This window comes from Xenopus laevis, chromosome 3L (genome assembly GCF_017654675.1).
Source record: "Xenopus laevis strain J_2021 chromosome 3L, Xenopus_laevis_v10.1, whole genome shotgun sequence".
Lineage (NCBI taxonomy): Eukaryota > Metazoa > Chordata > Amphibia > Anura > Pipidae > Xenopus > Xenopus laevis.
The window spans coordinates 12,495,419-12,514,079 of NC_054375.1; the positions used below are offsets into that span (position 1 = coordinate 12,495,419).

Sequence of the window (18,661 nt, forward strand, 5' to 3'; positions counted from 1 at the left end):
TCCTACTGAATGTGATGTATAAATTTGCTTATGTTCAATAAAACTTACCTGAACAAAATAAAAGTTAACTCAAAGGTGAACATCCCCTTTAAGTTAACTTTTAGTATGATATTTTGGTTTCCATTTTTTATTATTCGTGGTTTTTGAGTTATATAGCTTTTTATTCAGCAGTTCTCCAGTTTGCAGTTTCCAATATCTGGTTGCTAGGGTTCAAATTACCCTAGCAACCATGAATTGACTTGAATAAGAGACTGCAATATGAAAGACAGAGGCCTAAATAGAAAGATGAGCAATAAAAAGTAGGAATAACAATAATTTGTAGCCTTACTGAGCATTGGTTTTAGATGGAGTCAATGACCCCCATTTGAAATCTGGAAAAAGTCAGAAGAAGGGAAATATTGAAAAAAAACGATGAAAAATAAATAACGAAGACCAAAAGTTGCTTAGAATCGCCTATTCTATAAAATACTAAAAGTTAACTCAAAGGTGAACCACAACTTTAGTATGGTGGCCCAACCCTGGGAAGAGTCCTGCGTGGAAACAATTTTTAATACCAAGACCTGTAACCCGCACCCACATTTTTACTTACCTGACCCGCAACTGCCTGATCTGCAAACTGATCCACGAAAAGCTGACCACCATAAAGCAGGAAGTGCTGTTGCTGGAAACCAGAAGTGATGTCATCATTAGTGGGCTAGGCAGAAGAAAAAAAAACATTTTTAAAAACTTTTAAAGGAATAAAACTTGATAAGATCCACAACTTGACCTGCAAACCTCAGACCCCCAACCTGCATCTGAAAGTCCTTCCTACATCCTACAGGTTCGCTGTTTTTTGGGGGGTACCCAACACCCTGCAGGGCTCTACCCTGGGGTACTCAGACTCTTAGGACTGCCCTGCCTGGGAGCACAGGGAAAATGGCACCAATCAGCTCTCCAACACTTGGATGCTCCATTGGGGTAAAAGGCAGATAAATTATAGTCCCTCGTGCCCAGTGTGTTACAGTTGACAAACAAACCCATTTATTGTGGAGGAGAAAATGTGTCTTTGCTGATAGAAGTGAATCCTCGTCAGTCTGCTCTATGGACTCCCATTCAATAATCACACGCAATAACGTGGAAATAATTATTCTGCCGGGAGATTCTAATGAGCTTTTAGTCTTCTATCCGTGCAAACGTTGCTCAGAGACGCGTTGTGGTTTCCGATGGTGTGTGTGTGTGGCAAAGTTGTGTTGGGTTCTTATCTGAGGTTCCCAGACTGTAGAGCTTGACACCCTTGGGGGCAGTGACAGATGAAAGCCTGAAGGGTAGCTAGGGTGAGATTTGGGGAGAAAGCATATTTGTTCTCCTAAGTACCCCTGAATGCCAAGTTTGAAGGCCAGTTAGGATAAGATGTTGGGTGTCTATTTTCATAAATGTCACTGAAAGATCATCTTGAAGGCCAAGTAGGTTAAGACTTTTGGTGGATGTCTATTTTCTGTCCTACATACCCTGAAAGACAATTATGAAAGCCAGTTAGGGTAAGATTTAGGGTAAGCGTTGCTGACCTAGTTACACCTGAAAAGCCACCTTGAAAGGCCATTTCAGTGAGATTTGGGGTGAAGTTATCTGATGTCCTAGATATTGTACATACTATGGGGGAAATTCATTAACTGGCGAAAATTCGCCAGCGACGGCTTCATCGCCTTCGCCACACTTCGCCAGGTGCAACTTCACACATACAACAATAATTCACCAAGTTGCGACGTTGCGCTGTTACTACGGCAGGCATAACAAAGTTGCACTAGCGTTAGTGCATATGGCGGGAAGTTAAATTTCAATGGACGTATATGTTGCAGCAAATACATTACACTACAGAAGTCCAGGGAACCTTAAAAAATAAAATAAAGTTGTTATATTGCCCTACACATGAGCCCACAGTATAGTTTATGTGCCATATGTAAGGCCCGGACTGACTATCTGCTGTAAGTTGCCATAGACAGTCACTATTTAGTGGGCTGATGGGGGGCTGCTTGGGCCTCTGTGTACTTGGAATGCCAGGGCCTATTGTGAATCTCAGTCCGGACCTGGTAAGGAAATGTAGGGGGAAAGGAGGGTACCAAAAATGTACAATCTCTTTTAGCCTATCACCCTGTAAAAAGGAAAAGACGCCATTGTTTTTTTTTTGGACCAAGTCCTATCTACTCTATTGCACTTCGCCTGGTCTGAGGTGGCGAAGGCAAGTCTGGTGATAGAGTTAACGTTCAGTAAAAACATATACTCGGTGAATTTGCGTAGTAACGCTCTTTCGCCAGAGCGAAAACACATCTGCCGTTAGAGTGCGATGTTGCGCTAGAGTCCATCTCCTAATTATGCCGGTGCCCATTAGTAAATTGGCGAAGTGCCGAAATGACGTCACGCTGGTGAAATTTCTCCAGCATTAGCCACTTTGCCCTTTAGTAAATTTGCCCCTATGGCTTAATAGCTGATGATTTCTTATATCGTAGATACCTCTGAAAGACCATCATGAAGGCCAATTAGGGGAAAATGTGGGTCAAGTGTCTGTTTGATGTCCTAGATACCCCTGAAACATCATCTTGAAGGCCATCGGGGGCCAGTTAGTGTGAGATTTGGGAAGAATGCCCAGGATACAAAACACTATGATGGTTCGTTAGGGTGGAATTTGGGGTCTAATGTTTGAAACCATGGCTGATAGACATTGATATTTCCTACATCTGGAACTTTGTTATGAACTAAAGGGGGGGGGGGCTGAACAAAAGCTGGACCTCCTACTACAGGATCTATCTTTTTATCTCCCTCTCTCTATCTGTCTGTATCCACCATTCACCAGTCTACTTCTATCTATGCATCTCATATGATCTCTCTCTCTCAATGTATCTGTCTCAATCTCTCCATATACAATTCATTGATTTCCTTTACGTTTTATAAATAGAATACATTTGAGCAAAGAATAATAAGATAACGAATATAATTCTAACCCATCTCTTGCTTGAACGTTCTGTACACCCAAAGCCTGGCCAGCGGCACCCAAGGTCATTGATGTGAAGGTGCAATTGTCACGGGGGCCTATCGGCTCTCAGCGGGGGAAGTCCGGACCTAGGAGGAAACTTCTGGTTAAAGTCCAAGATCGCGGTACAGAAGGGATCAAGAATAAACGTAGTCAAGATACAGGCAATAGTTCAAAAGGCTGGTGGCAATAATCAAAACAGAAAAATCCAATAATCAGCAATCACAGGAAAATAGAAACAGCCAGGAATGAAGTAGCCAAATCCTACAATCGGGCATTGAACCTGTGACCTTGGTGTCCTTTTATTTTAAATTTTGGCACCAGACACATCATCACGCATCTGCACACCGGCGTCCAGGGTCGGACTGGGGGGCCTTGGGCCCACCGGGACCTCTGTCCAGGGCCCCCTCTGGCCCCCCTACTGTGAGGTGCCGATCGGGCCACACGCATGAATGAGAACACAGCGCACATGCGCGAACAGCGGGCGCATGCGCAGACGGCGCTGAAAGAAAACTTTTTTTTTTTTTTAGAATTCCTATATCAGAAGAGGGGTCTGGCCCGGCGGGGGCCCATGAGGGTCGGTGGCCCACCGGGTTTTTTCCCGGTTTCCCGCCGGGCCAGTATGACACTGCCGGCGTCACTAGGCTGATGTCCACGTGGTGGCTATGGGTGCCGTCATCTTGGAAGTGGCGCTGTAGAGGAACGGTGAGCCCTGACAGCAATGCCCTCTCAGTGGGAGGCCATAAGTACCCAATTCTCTCTCTCTCGGCAGCCCTATCTCTAACCCCCTTTTGCTCTCACCTGATTGCTTTCCAAATTTTTATTTGTGGGATTCCTCTTCATGCTCAAACCTTACTCTCCCCTCATACAATACTCTTCCATCATACAATACTCTCCCCTCATACAGTACTCTCCGTTCATTCAGTACTCTCCCCTCATCTGTACTCTTCCATCATATATTACTCTCCCCTCAACGCGTCGGGCAGGGTTGACAGGTCTAATTATAAACCACCAGCAACCCTGGCGTTGGCATTTGAATTCTCGGATCACACGGTAAACACACAATATCCTACACTTTAATACACAGTACTCTCCCCTCGTACTGCACTCTCCCCTCATACAGTACTTTCCCCTTATACAGTACTCTTCCATCATACATTACTATTCCCTCAATGCAGGGTTGCCAGGTCTAATTTTAAACTACCAGCCTGGCAACCCTGACGTTGACATTTGAATTCTCGCATACATGGTAAACACACAATATCCTACACTTTATTATAAAGAATAGGTGGGATACATAAACTACTTGAGCGCCTAGTCTACAACCGACTAACCTCATTCCTCTCTGACAATAACCTGCTGGACCCCATACAATCTGGTTTTAAGCCACAACACTCCACTGAAACTGCACTGACTCGACTAACTAATGACCTTTTAACCTCTAAAGCCAACAATCATTTCTCACTACTAATACTACTTGATCTCTCAGCTGCATTTGACACTGTAGATCACCATCTCCTCCTCCAGTCCCTGCACTGGCATCCGCTACCTTTCAGAATCAAATTCAAATTAATGACCCTGACTTCAAAGCACTTCATAACTCTACCCCACCCTACATCTCTGAACTCATCTCTATATACTCACCCAACCACTTACTACTCTCCTCTACTGACCTGCTACACAACTCTTCTCTCATTACCTCCTCACATGCTCACATTCAAGACTTTGCAAGGGCTGCACCCCTCCTCTGGAACTCTCTCCCATGGTCTGTCCGACTTTCTCCCAACTTTTCTGCTTTGAAGAAATCTCTTAAAACGCACTTCTTTCGAGAAGCCTCCCCTCACTCTGCTTAACTACCAAATGCAACACCACATACAGTACCACATTTCTTGTCCCAGCTCCTACTCAATTCCCTATATACACCCCAATAAAACTATTGATGCTTCTATCAGCAGCTATTAAGCTCCATCACTGCACTCTTAAGTTATATACCTTATGGCATCTAATTATCTACATCCCATGCTGTTGCTGAACTACACATCCCATGCTGTAGTTAAACGACACATTTAATATATAAGCTAAAGTTGGTATTTAAACTTACTGTGAGGCTGGTTTACACTATTTATGTACTTAATGTGATGTATTCAATAGGCAGTCGCTTAGTTCTCACGTCATAGTTGTGACTGCTGTTTTTCCCGCCAGTACATAGATATAAGGCTCGTTTTAATACTATGTTAGCACTTTGAGAAAGGACTCGTTGGGCCAAAACGTTAGTCTGTAACCTGCATTAAAGCTATCTATAATCAGTTACTCCCTGAGAGTGTGGTTCTTTTTTAGAAAACTTCAAATGAAAAGAAACATGATTGCTTTACAACAGGAAATGTAGTAACAATTTGTAACTTATGAACTTGCAACTTGTGAACTTTATGATACATTTAACTAATATGAAGTCGTGTAGTGATGTGCGGGTCGGGTTTTTCTCCGCGCCCACCTCAGCCTGACTTCTGACTTCCCTTTATAGACCCAACCCGCTGATGATGTCACAAAAGGGCGGGGTGAGCAGGCGCAGGGGATATAAAGCCAGAAGTTGAAGTTGAGGATTGGGGTCGGTAGGGTGCGGGGTCGGCCTGAACCGGGTCCAGCAGGTATTGGGCCGGCACGCATATCACTACTATGAAGTCTAGATTGTTTTTTAACCATTTTTTCAATGTATTGATAATTGCCATGTTAATTGATAGAAGAGAAAATAGAATAAAAAATACCGCTCTGACTCACCGCTAGCCTTCTTTGCAATACAGGCGGCCCATGGATCTGTCTCTGGGAGCTGGATTCTCTTGGCGTCCCACGCCTCACTGAATAGGAAGAAGAAAAGACAACGTTTCTGCTCACCGGAGTGCTTTAAAATAAAAAAATCTTTATTTTTCCATAATAACGGACATGCTAATGATTAAGGCCGTCTGTGCCCGAAACGCGTCAAGCTAGACGTGCTGTGTGCCCATTACTATGGATCAATAAAGATTTTGGATTTTAAAGCACTCTGGTGTGCGGAAACTTTGCCTATGTTAATTGATATGACAAGTTCCTTGGGAGGGGTTTTCTCTTGGGTATAAGACACATGGTGGTATAATGGATACTGAGGTCTCTGACAAGTACGTTGTTGCGAAATGCGTTAGACCTTGGATGCTGATTTTTAACCAAAAGAAATAATAAAGATGGATGTTTTTTTTAAACCGATGCTGAATTGAGAGATCCTTAAGCTTCGGAGTGCGCTGCAACACTTTTTTTTGGTGAAATTGTTTCCCTTAGCGACAGACTTGGGGCAGCAGCCCCCGAGTCAGACCACGAATCGGCTAAGCCAATCCATATATTTTACCTGTAAATGAGTGTCAAGATGGCCTGTGTGCGGAGGATTAACTTGAAATCATAAGTGTAGGGCTCGGGCCAAGAGCACCAGGGCCACGTGGATTGAACGGTGAGCGACTATAGAACCCAAAGGCCTAATTATAGTTGGATTGGTGGGAGTTTAATAGACAAAGAGGATATAGCCGCTACGGGTGCTGGATATATGTATATATAATTTGTGTGCTATGAACAACAGCAGCAGCACTGATTGGAACCCTGGCTGATGAATGAATGGATCCAACAGACTCAATAGGCCACACATACAAAGCAATACTCAGTGTACTTAATAGGCTGTGTATGTACTGCACATCTAATTAGAAATAAATGCCATATAAACCTCACTCATCAAAAGGGGATACTTCCCCTTTAAGAGCAGGGAACAGAGGTGACTTCACCCTGGGGATGTGACAGTTGGTTCAGTCCGTTGGTTGGCCCTGTGGTGAGAGGTAAGTGGACTTTCCCTCTGAGAGACTTCTTGTCAAAAAACTTTATTTTAGGGCAAAAAGAGGCAGGAATTTGGGCAATGTTTTCCCCCCAGTCTAGTGGGTGTTGCGCCTCCCACTGATTTTAGTGAATTTGAAGGTTTTTCCCCTAAAATGTGCTTGGGAGGAGCCTTTAATCTTAGTGCTGGTTGGGAGACACAGACCAGGATTTGGCAGTTATACAGGACTGTCAGCAAATATTCACATTTATTAATGAAGGGAACATTTGGGGACCCCTGTACCGCACCATAAGCTGCTTAATTTGTGTTCCCAGTACTGACAGGCTCCTTAGAGATTTGCCCCTCTGCCCCCTGGTATCTGCCCCCAGCCCTGCTCTTATGTACCAACATTGTAGCTAAATACATGTTCCCTTTATCCAAGTCTGGAACTAGGGGTGGGAAGCAGAGGCACGTGTCATGGGGACAGTAGGGGGTGATAGTAAATGAGTGGGGGACATACAGCAGGTCCCATAGAAGAGAGGTGACTTTACCCATAGGGATTTGACAGTTGGTTTTGTCCGTTGGTTGGCTCTGGGTTAAGTGTATATTCTCTCCAAGACTTTTTTTGCCAAATATCCCTTAAATTAGTGAAAAATTAGATAGTTGGTGCCCCCCAGTCTGTAACTAGGGGTGGGAAGCAGAGGCACGTGCCATGGGGACAGTAGGGGGTGATAGTAAATGAGTGGGGGACATACAGCAGGTCCCATAGAAGAGAGGTGACTTTACCCATAGGGATTTGACAGTTGGTTTTGTCCGTTGGTTGGCTCTGGGTTAAGTGTATATTCTCTCCAAGACTTTTTTTGCCAAATATCCCTTAAATTAGTGAAAAATTAGATAGTTGGTGCCCCCCAGTCTGTAACTAGGGGTGGGAAGCAGAGGCACGTGCCATGGGGACAGTAGGGGGTGATAGTAAATGAGTGGGAGGAACAGCAGGTTCCACAGAAGAGAGGTGACTTTACCCATAGGGATTTGACAGTTGGTTTAGTCCGTTGGTTGGCTCTGGGTTAAGTGTATATTCCCTCTGGGGTTATTTGACAAATAACTTTTACTACAATAAAAAATAAAGGGACCAGGACCTGACAAAGCTCAAGTTTAGGGGACAATAGATCTCTGCCTTCCTCTGTATTATATAGGAAATATTAAGCGCTAAATTCATTAACTTGCCTTTTTATTCTCTTTTCTATACAGATTGCTACAGAGCTTTTCCTGCTTTTTTTGGACTGATTTTGCTGCTACACCTGCCTGATAACACCTGGGTTTATTTTTGGCTTCTCCATTGTTCAGTCACATCCATCTTCATCTGAACAGTGTAAGAGAGAGCCAGGGGTTCCTTAGGGAGACCCCCTTGGGGTGCCCCGGCCTTGTGCCGCCCCCAATTTTTTTTAACATCAGAGAATCTTCTTGAAGAGGTAAATCTTGCAAATTCAACTGATTCAGCACATGATTTCTTCTTCAGCAAATCTGCCCTAAATTCACTTGAGGGGGGTCCCACGTGGCTTTGTGCATATGAGCCCATACGGTTACTGTATATGGGATTTATAAGAAGCCAATCCATCGCTATCAGCAGCATTAATAATACAAATAGGGGAATATACAGAAGGAAATAATTGCCTTTAACTTTACTTTTAGTATGTTATACGATGGCTAACTCTTAGCAACTTTTCAATTGGTCTTCAATAAGTTGTTTTATAGCTGCTGAATAAAAAGCTAATTAATGCAAAAACCCCACAAATTATAAAAAATGAAACCCAAGTGCAAATTGTCTCAGAATATCACTCTCTATATCATACTAAACATTTATTTAAAGGTGAACAAACCCTTTAACCGTGACTTCATTTTGCCTGATTGTGTCCATTTGTCCCTTTAGGTGTCGACGATGGAGGAGATAACGATCAAGACATCTCTCCTGGTAATGCCTCAGTGTAAAATAAATCCTCTCTCATCTGAACTGCTGTTTCCCTTTCACTCTTCTATATAAGCTCTCCTTAAGCAGCTGTCTGTCTGTCTGTCTGCACTGCTTCCTTTTATACATACAGGTGGGAGCTGCCATACCATTTGCCTCTGTGCGAGTAGAACTGACATCCAGGAAAAACAACCACTACATTTATTTCCTTTTTTCAGAATAAAATCTCCTTATTCCTGGAATGTTTGCCCCATAGAAACCCCAAACCCTTTTCTGTCTCTATTCTCCTCAGATCCAGACTGACTGTGAGCAGCATTTAGAGCCATTTAGTATTCTGTCCCTAATGCTCTTTCCTTTCACTTACAGCCGCTGTACGTCGTCCTGGAGGACTTCAGGGAGGAAGACACCGACTTTAAGGCCCTTGCCTCTTATTACGGTAAAATCCTATTTTATTTATCAGTTCCTACGTTTTATTATATGTGAATTCCTTTCCCCCTTTAGCTCAGTATTTAACATAAATGTGTTTTTCCCGCAGAACATCACTACCGGGTCCACTACGGCAAGAACGTCGTCCTGTAAGTAAAACATAAATGCTCTTATTACATGTTGGGAATCATTTGCTATTGCCCCAGGGGTAAGTGCAAGGGCAATAAGGCTGGAAAATGTTTTTATTAACGCTCAGTGATATTTTTCTTTTTCAGAGAGGACTTTATTCTTCGATATTTCAGCGACCCGAGGACGACGCACAGAGACAACATTTATGAGTACTGGGTGTTGATCCATTATCTGGTATGTAATGCAGAATAGATGTCTAGATAAATAAAGATTAAATGATATTAGATTGCCAGCTCTTGTGTAACACTGCTACTTTCTTTATGTTACAGGAAGTGCTCGAGAGGGAGTGTGTCGCCCTCTACAGTGAAGAGTTGCTGCCTCCTGTAAGTGTCACTATTATTATTATTACAGGAGAGGTTATTATTCACTGTGTGTCTCTATAATAATTATATTATTAACATTGACTCTCTCCTTCCACAGGAAGCATCATCGGAACACTGGAGATGGGGGCAGCATGTCGAGTATCTGCGGCTGCAGAATGTAAGTTCCCCCATCACATGGGAATCCCACACCCTCACTGCCCTCAGCGTATAAAGGTACTATTAGCAGCACATATACAGACATAATCATAACTGTCTCCTTTCTTTCCCCTTTGCTCCTATCCTTGTGCCTCCCCTGCACCCGCAGACTATCCAATGGCACCTTCACCAGCTTGCCATGACGCTCTGGGAGAGGGAGCAGAAGCTGCAGGAGGCTGCTGGGTATGTATTTTGCACTAAATACTTTCAATTACGTTTACTGCCACTTTACAATAATGACAATAATGACATTTATTTCCCTTCAAATCTAGTGATGAACAAAAGCCAAGTCCTGCAGCTGAGGGAGAGGAGGAAGGAGCTCATGCAGTGGAGGAGGAGAAGGAAGAGGGAGCTCCTGGAGTACAACAAGCTCCTGCTGCGGAGGAGAGAGAAGATGGAGCTCCTGGAGAAGAACAAGCTCCTGCAGCGGAGGAGGAAGAGCAGAGAGAAGAGGGAGCTCCTGGAGAACAAGCTCCTGCTGCGGAGGAGAGAGAGGACAGAGCTACTGGAGAAGAACAAGCTCTTGCTGCGGAGGAGGAGAAGGAGGAGGAGAGAGAAGAGGGAGCTCCTGGAGAAGAACAAGCTCCTGCAGTGGAGGAGGAAGAGCAGAGAGAAGAGGGAGTTCCTGGAGAACAAGCTCCTGCTGCGGAGGAGAGAGAGGACAGAGCTACTGGAGAAGAACAAGCTCTTGCTGCGGAGGAGGAGGAGAAGGAGGAGGAGAGAGAAGAGGGAGCTCCTGGAGAAAAACAAGCTCCTGCAGCGGAGGAGGAAGAGCAGAGAGAAGAGGGAGCTCCTGGACAACATCAAGCTCCTGCTGCGGAAGAGGAGGAGCAGAGAGAAGAGGGAGCTCCTGGACAACATCAATCTCCTACGGAGGAGGAGGAGAGAGAAGAGGGAGACCCTTGGGAACAACAGGCTCCTGCACCGGAGGAGGAGAAAGAAGAGGAAGCAGCTAAAGAACAAGCTCCTGAGGTGGAAGTGACCATCGAAGATCCTTCGGTGGTAGAAAGGCCGACCCTCCGAAAACGGGTCAAGAAGGCCATAATGAAGAGGCTCCGCAGGGTTTGGGTAATGTATCAATTTACTGACAATTACCCTTCTTCTAGAGATACCTCATGTTGTCCAATGCAGCTCCACTTTACTTCCTGCTCTTCTGAGCATTTTCAATCAGAACAATAGAAAGGAAGTCATACACCCTGTCTGTTGAGCCCGCAGGCTGATCACTTTGAGGGCGCACCCCATAGACCAATGTTTGGCTGCCTTTAGGGTGTAAGAGGTTGCTGACAGGGATCTAAGTCTGCAGATAAAGTGTTGATTGTATACTAGGCCAATAACAGGGGAGGCAGGTAACTCTTACAGGGCTGCTGGACATCTGGCTTAGATATCCACCTTTGGAAATGGGTTGCCACTGGGTAATGGACTGGCACCAGCTGATCAAAGAGTATAAAAGAATAAATGGCACAGGCTCAGACTGAGATTCATAAGAGGCCCTGGCATTTCATGTGTAGAGAGACCCAAACAGTCCCCAAAGGCCCAACAAATAGTGCGCTCTTAAAGCAACACCGAGCCTTTAATATCATAAAGAAACAAGTGTTTGTCTTTATTCTTATCTTAACATTTTCTAAATCTTTTCTTTTCAGCATTCCACCCAAAGACTCACCTGCTGCCGCCGACCCACCACCACGGCCTAAATCCTTTCCTTCCAACCTACCTATCCCGAGAGCGTATGTCTGTGTGTGTCTGTCTGTTATGTACAGGAGGGAGAGTAGGGGTTTTGTAGAGGAGGGAGAGTAGGGGGTTGTGTATAGGAGGGAGAGTAGGGGGTTGTGTATAGGAGGGAGAGTAGGGGGTTATGTACAGGAGGGAGAGTAGGGGTTGTGTATAGGAGGGAGAGTAGGGGGTTGTGTACAGGAGGGAGAGTAGGGGGTTGTGTACAGGAGGGAGAGTAAGGGGTTGTGTATAGGAGGGAGAGTAGGGGGTTGTGTATAGGAGGGAGAGTGGGGGGTTGTGTACAGGAGGGAGAGTGGGGGGTTGTGTACAGGAGGGACAGTGGGGGGTTGTGTACAGGAAGAAGAGTGGGGGTTATGTACAGGAGGGAGAGTAGGGGGTTGTGTACAGGAGGGAGAGAAGGGGGTTATGTACAGGAGGGAGAGTGGGGGGTTGCGTAAAGGAGGGAGAGTGGGGGTTGTGTACAGGAGAGACAGTAGGAGGTTGTGTATAGGAGGGAGATTAGGGGGTTGTGTATAGGAGGGAGAGTTGGGGGTTATGTACAGGAGGGAGAGTGGGGGTTATGTACAGGAGGGAGAGTAGGGGGTTATGTACTGGAGGGAGAGTGGGGGTTATGTATAGGAGGGAGAGTTGGGGGTTATGTACAGGAGGGAGAGTAGGGGGTTGTGTACAGGAGGGAGAGTGGGGGTTATGTACAGGAGGGAGAGTAGGGGGTTGTGTATAGGAGGGAGAGTGGGGGGTTGTGTACAGGAGGGAGAGTGGGGGGTTGTGTATAGGAGGGAGAGTGGGGGGTTGTGTACAGGAAGAAGAGTAGGGGGTTGAGTATAGGAGGAAAGGAAGGGGGTTGTGTATAGGAGGGACAGTAGGGGGTTGTGTACAGGAAGGAGAGTAGGGGGTTGAGTATAGGAGGGAGAGTGGGGGTTAAGTACAGGAGGGAGAGTAGGGGGTTGTGTACTGGAGGGAGAGTGGGGGTTATGTATAGGAGGGAGAGTAGGGGGTTATGTATAGGAGGGAGAGTAGGGGGTTGTGTATAGGAGGGAGAGTTGGGGGTTATGTACAGGAGGGAGAGTAGGGGGTTGTGTACAGGAGGGAGAGTGGGGGTTATGTACAGGAGGGAGAGTAGGGGGTTATGTACAGGAGGGAGAGTGGGGGTTATGTATAGGAGGGAGAGTAGGGGGTTGTGTACAGGAGGGAGAGTAGGGGGTTGAGTATAGGAGGAAAGGAAGGGGGTTGTGTATAGGAGGGACAGTAGGGGGTTGTGTACAGGAAGGAGAGTAGGGGGTTGAGTATAGGAGGGAGAGTAGGGGTTAAGTACAGGAGGAAGAGTAGGGGGTTGCATATAGGAGGGAGAGTGGGGGTTATGTACAGGAGTGAGAGTTTGGGTTATGCACAGGAGGGAGAGTAGGGGGTTGTGTACAGCAGGGAGAGTAGGGGGTTGAGTATAGGAGGGAGAGTAGGGGGTTGAGTATAGGAGGGGGAGTAGGGGGTTGAGTATAGGAGGGGGAGTAGGGGGTTGTGTATAGAAGGGAGAGTAGGGGGTTGTGTACAGGAGGGGGAGTAGGGGGTTGTGTACAGGACGGTGAGTAGAGGGTTGTGTACAAGAGGGAGAGTAGGGGGTTATGTAAAGGAGGGAGAGTAGGGGGTTGTGTATAGGAGAAGGTTGAGGGGGTGTATAGGTGAGGGGTGAATAGGAGGTGGGGGTGTATAGGTAGGGGGCGGGGGGGTCTAGCCATGATCCAGGGTGTAGAACCGACTGCCGTTTCTAGGAGTCAGGAAGGAATTTTTACCTTCAGTGCAGATTGACCCCCATAGCACTCTAGGGTTTTTCTCCTTCCTCTGGATCATCCACTGTTAGGGAGGCCCAAATATAAATTGCCTATTAATTGTAATAAATCCTGTGCTCAACGCCAGGTTTCTCCATAAATATGTCTCTGTGTTTTTCTTTAATCCCTATGGTGAATATTGAGGGAAGGGGCTCCTGTGCCTCGTTCTACTAAAGATGACTGAGCGGTTGTGTGAGGGTAAAACTGGGTGGTGGTGCTGATACAGGGCTTTAGTTGAAGAAGGGAATGGGTTAATATCTCTGCAGGGTTAATTGATTAATATGTACATGACGGGCTGAAAGACATAGGGACACATACTGATCTCTAATGATTGGAGGGAACTATAATATTGCTTTACTCCATAGGCCACAATGTAACAGCATTTCCATTCATGTCCAAGGCCCCTTTCTTAACACTGGAATTCCATCCACTTCCCACCAGCCTATTGTCACTATACCAGACATTTAGTATATGAAGGAGCTTGATATTGGCCAATGACTAAGCTGGATTTGTTTTTTGGGTACACTTTCTCCAGGTTATGAGACGTCCTTTTGGGTTGGGGGGTTCCTGCTAAAGCGATTGAGTTAAAAACATTGGTGGCCTGGGGCCCTAAGAGTTAAAAACATTGGTGACCTGGGGCACTAAGAGTTAAAAACATTGGTGGCCTGGGGCCCTAAGAATTAAAAACATTGGTGGCCTGGGGCCCTAAGAGTTAAAAACATTGGTGGCCTGGGGCCCTAAGAGTTAAAAACATTGGTGGCCTGGGGCCCTAAGAGTTAACAACATTGTGGCCTGGGGCCCTAAGAGTTAAAAACATTGGTGGCCTGGGGCCCTAAGAGTTAAAAACATTGGTGGCCTGGGGCCCTAAGAGTTAAAAACATTGGTGGCCTGGGGCCCTAAGATTTAAAAACATTGGTAGCCTGGGGCCCTAAGAGTTAAAAACATTGGTAGCCTGGGGCCCTAAGAGTTAAAAACATTGGTGGCCTGGGGCCCTAAGAGTTGTAAGTGGAACTGAGATAACCCCTCGGAAGTTCATGCAAATCACCTGGTTTTCCACTTGTCCATTAAAGGGGTTGTTCAGCATTCAGTAGGTTATAGAATGGTGAATTCTATGCAACTTTTCAATTGGTCTTCATTATTTACTTTTTATTGTTTTTCATTTACCTTTTTTTCTGATTCTTCAGAATTTTCAAATGGGGGTCACTGACCCCATCTAAAAACAAGTGCTCAGTAAAGCTACAAATAATCTATTATTGCTCTTTTTGTATTACTCCTCTTTGTATTGAGGTCTCTCCTATTCATATTCCAGTCTCTTATTCAAATAAATGAATGGTTGCTAGGGTAATTTGGAGCCGAGCAACCCGATATTGGAAACTGCAAACTGGAGAGCTGCTGAATAAAAAGCTAAATAACTCAAAAACCACAAGTAAAAACCAATGGCAAATTGTCTCAGAATATCCCTCTCTATATCATACTAACAGTTATCTCAAAGGTGAACAACCCCTTTAAGTTAACTTTAGTGATATATTGGTTTTCACTTTTTATTATTTGTGGTTTTAGAGTCATTTAGCTTTTTATTCAGCAGCTCTCCAGTTTGCAGTTTCCACAATCTGGTTGCTAGGTTCCAAATTACCCTAGCAACCATGCATTGATTTGATTAAGAGACCGGAATATGAATAGGAGAGGCCTGAATAGAAAGAGGAGTAATAAAAAGTAGCAATAACAATACATTTGTAGCCTTACTGAGAATTTTTTTTACATGGGGTCAATGACCCCCCATTTGATATCTGGAAAGCATCAGAAGAAGAAGAAATAATGAAGACTAATTGAAAAGTTGCTTCGAATGTTTGTTCTATAACGTACTAAACGTTAACTTGAAGTATTAACTTTAATATGAAGGCCCCACCTTACGGTAGAGTACCCACACCCACACCCACATTTTTACCTACCTGACCCGCAACTGCCTGATCTGCAAACTGATCCGCGACTCGCTGACCACCATAAAGCAGGAAGTGCCGTTGCTGGAAACGGGAAGTGACATCATCAGAAGTGGACTAGGCAGAAAAAAAAAACATTTTTAAAGGAATAAAACTTGCTAAGATCCAGAACTTGACCTGCAAACCCTCAGACCTCCAACCTGCATCTGAAAGTCCTTCCTACAACCAACAGGTTTGCTGCTTTTTTGGGGGTACCCAACACCCTGCAGGGCTCTACCTTCGGGTACTCAGGCTCTAAAGGTGGCCATACACGGGCCGATAAAAGCTGCCGACAGGCCGTGTCGGCAGCTTATTGACCCGTGTATGGGGCCCCCCGACGGGCTTCACCGATCGAGATCTTCTCGATCAGATGGGACGAAAAATTCCACCGGATCGCGGCCGCATCTATTCGTTGATGCGGTCCCGCGATCCGACCGCCCATTGCTATTCGTTAGGATCCGATCGTTGGGCCCTAGGGCCCATGATCGGATCAGCCAAATATTGCCCACCTCAAGGTGACATCGCCAAACGAGCGGATCTCTCAGTGTATGGCCACCTTTAGGAATGCCCTGCCTGGGGGCACAGGGAAAATGGCACCAATCAGCTCTCCAACACTTGGATGCTCCATTGGGGTAACAGATTAGGAGACTGGTATATTGTTTTTTTACCAATTTGAATATTCTGTCCTTTAAAAAAGATCAGGGCAGATAGACTAATCTTTTAAAAAGTTCCCTCGCCCTCCTGGTATCCCAACAAAGGGGCCTCGTAAGCCCTAATGGAGGAGCGGCTGTGATTGAGTGGCATTGCACCCCTGGCCAGGGTCGGACTGGGGGGCCCGGGGCTGCTGTCTGAGGGCCCCCCTCCGTCCTCCCTTTCTGAGCCGGCACACTGCGCTGCGGGCAATACAGGAAGAAGGTGCGCAACTGTTTTTGCCCTTCGTCGGGCAGTCACTGCAGGAAAAAGTTGTGGGGCCCAATGGGTTTTTTCCCGGTGTCCCGCCGGCCCAGTCCGACACTGCCCCTGGCACTACAACATAGGCAGCCTAAGCTTAATGATAAAATTACAATGGGTTAAAAAAAGGCGCTAAATCCAAATCTAATAACAATGAGCAGCACCAGAGTCAAGAGGGAGGAGCCACTTGTCCACGTGTCAGTCAGAGATCAAAAGGAGGTGCGCTGAACAAATAAGCGGATGTACAAATTGCTATAAGAAGAAAAGGCTGATAGTGTATTACACCTTTATACAGCGGTTAATATTGCACATGAGATCTACTCACACTTAGATGCCCATGTGTTTGCCTTTTATATGGGAGCAGGGCTCGTCTTCCGTCTGTCCCCAGCGCTCACTGTACCTGTTGCTTTAAACTGAGGAGAGTGAAGTACCGTCAGGAATTGAAGAATCGTCTGCGGGTAATTGCACTTAGCGACTCTCACATGCAGTCGGCCCTTAATGAATTATACGCGCAGTCCTGATTGGTAGTAGCGATCGTCTCTTGTTGCCGGTTGTACATGTCGCTGCCTGTTGCCAAGGGGAATCCATTGCTGTAATGCCGGTGTGCGGGAGACAATCTTTTATTTTTAGCACACGGGAGTTTCACTGATAGATGTCGGGTTTTCTTTGGATCCTTCTTTGGGTCGCACATAACAAGAAATTAGGATTGCAGCTTTATCTTGCTGAAATGGTTAATTTATTTAATATTTTGAAACGAACAAACATTAGCCCAACGCGTTTCGTATCTCAGATACTTCCTCAGGGGCAGATTACCCAGACTGCACTGCAAAGCTATTTATCGAGTCCGTGGGTGGCTCCATCAATTAGTACAAATAATCGTCATCATTCATAAACTCATGAAATGATTTTATGGTAAATTACAATTAAAACAAGTAGAAATTAAAAGTCACAGTATCATAAAATTCTATCAATCATTTAAAGCTTAATGATACTTACAAGGGATTAGCCATGAGAATCTCCTTGCACTTATCTAACATACACATTACAGGGCCATTTTGGCAGCAGCAGTTCTAGGGGGGCACAAATTGGACATAACTTTTAGTAGGTTATAGAATGGCCAATTCTACGCAACTTTTCAGTTGGTCTTCATTATTTACTTTTTATTGGTTTTTTTTATTATTATTAATATTTACCTTTTTTTCTGATTCTTGCCAGTTTTCAAATGGGGGTCACTGACCCCATCTAAAAACAAATGTTCCGTAAAGCTACAAATGATCTATTATTGCTCTTTTTTATTACTCCTCTTTCTATTCAGCCCCTCCCCTATTCATATCCCAGTCTCTTATTCAAATAAGCCAATGGTTGCTAGGGGGATTTGGACCCTAGCAACCATATTTTGGAAACTGCAAACTGGAGAGCTGCTGAAAAAAAGCTGCTGAACAATTTAAAAACCACAAACAAAAAATGATAATCAATGGCAAACTGTCTCAGAAAATCACTCTCTACATCATACTATCAGTTAACTCAAAGGTGAACAACCCCTTCAAGTTAACTTTTAGTCTGATATATTGGTTTTCACTTTTTATCATTTGTGATTTTAGAGTCATTTAGCTTTTTATTCAGCAGCTCTCCAGTTTGCGCTTTCCACAATCTGGTTGCTAGGGTTCAAATTACCCTAGCAACCACACATTGATTTGATTAAGAGACCAGAATATGAATAGGAGAGGCCTGGATAGAAAGAGGAGTAATAAAAATTAGCAATAACAATAAATTTGTAGCCTTACTGAGCATTTGTTTTTAGATGGGGTCAGTGACCCCCCATTTGATATCTGGAAAGCATCAGAAGAAGGCAAATAAAAATAAATAAATAATGAAGACCAATTGAAAAGTTGCTTAGAATTGTTCGTTCTATAACATACTAAACGTTAACTTGAAGGTAAACCACCACTTTAATATGAAGGCCCCACCTTACGGTAGAGTACCCGCACCCACACCCACATTTTTACCTACCTGACCCGCAACTGCCTGATCTGCAAACTGATCCGCCACACGCTGACCACCATAAAGCAGGAAGTGAAACGGGAAGTGATGTCATCATTAGTGGGCTAGGCAGAAAAAAAAAACATTTTTAAAAATTTTTAAAGGGATAAAACTTTTCAAGATCCACAACTTGACCTGCAAACCCTCAGATCCCCAACCTGCATCTGAAAGTCCTTCCTACAACCTACAGGTGCGCTGTTTTTTGGGGGGTACCCAACAC

At 44.9% G+C, this 18,661-nt stretch overlaps 2 protein-coding genes and 1 long non-coding RNA gene across 12 annotated transcripts in view; 2 read left to right on the top strand and 1 right to left on the bottom strand.

The window, feature by feature from the left end:
• The window catches only part of LOC121400994 (WD repeat-containing protein 91-like), a 1,149,255-nt gene that overhangs the window by 456,234 nt on the left and 674,360 nt on the right, over positions 1 to 18,661 (top strand). The window lies entirely within an intron of this gene.
• On the bottom strand, positions 467 to 18,452 carry LOC121401047. 3 transcript variants are annotated; one of them, XR_005966073.1, is made up of 6 exons: positions 18,412 to 18,449; positions 16,727 to 17,077; positions 15,424 to 15,495; positions 5,780 to 5,856; positions 2,976 to 3,093; positions 491 to 694 (listed from the first exon to the last, which is right to left on the bottom strand). It is a non-coding gene; the product is annotated as an uncharacterized LOC121401047 (long non-coding RNA). The 3 variants fall into 3 exon arrangements; XR_005966075.1 differs by lacking the exons at positions 491 to 694; positions 18,412 to 18,449 and adding an exon at positions 881 to 1,488 and having other exon boundaries at positions 16,727 to 17,516; XR_005966074.1 differs by lacking the exons at positions 15,424 to 15,495; positions 16,727 to 17,077 and having other exon boundaries at positions 467 to 694; positions 18,412 to 18,452.
• Positions 7,754 to 11,651, top strand: LOC121400974 (histone-lysine N-methyltransferase, H3 lysine-79 specific-like). Of its 2 annotated transcripts, XM_041585335.1 has the most exons (9): positions 7,754 to 8,296; positions 8,755 to 8,796; positions 9,157 to 9,226; positions 9,326 to 9,365; positions 9,492 to 9,579; positions 9,675 to 9,728; positions 9,826 to 9,885; positions 10,033 to 10,991; positions 11,564 to 11,651. In XM_041585335.1, exons 2-8 carry the CDS (start codon positions 8,764 to 8,766, stop codon positions 10,903 to 10,905), a joined length of 1,218 nt encoding a protein of 405 aa, XP_041441269.1. In that variant the 5' UTR covers positions 7,754 to 8,296; positions 8,755 to 8,763; the 3' UTR covers positions 10,906 to 10,991; positions 11,564 to 11,651. The 2 variants fall into 2 exon arrangements, with proteins under 2 accessions (XP_041441269.1, XP_041441271.1); XM_041585337.1 differs by lacking the exon at positions 7,754 to 8,296 and having other exon boundaries at positions 8,661 to 8,796.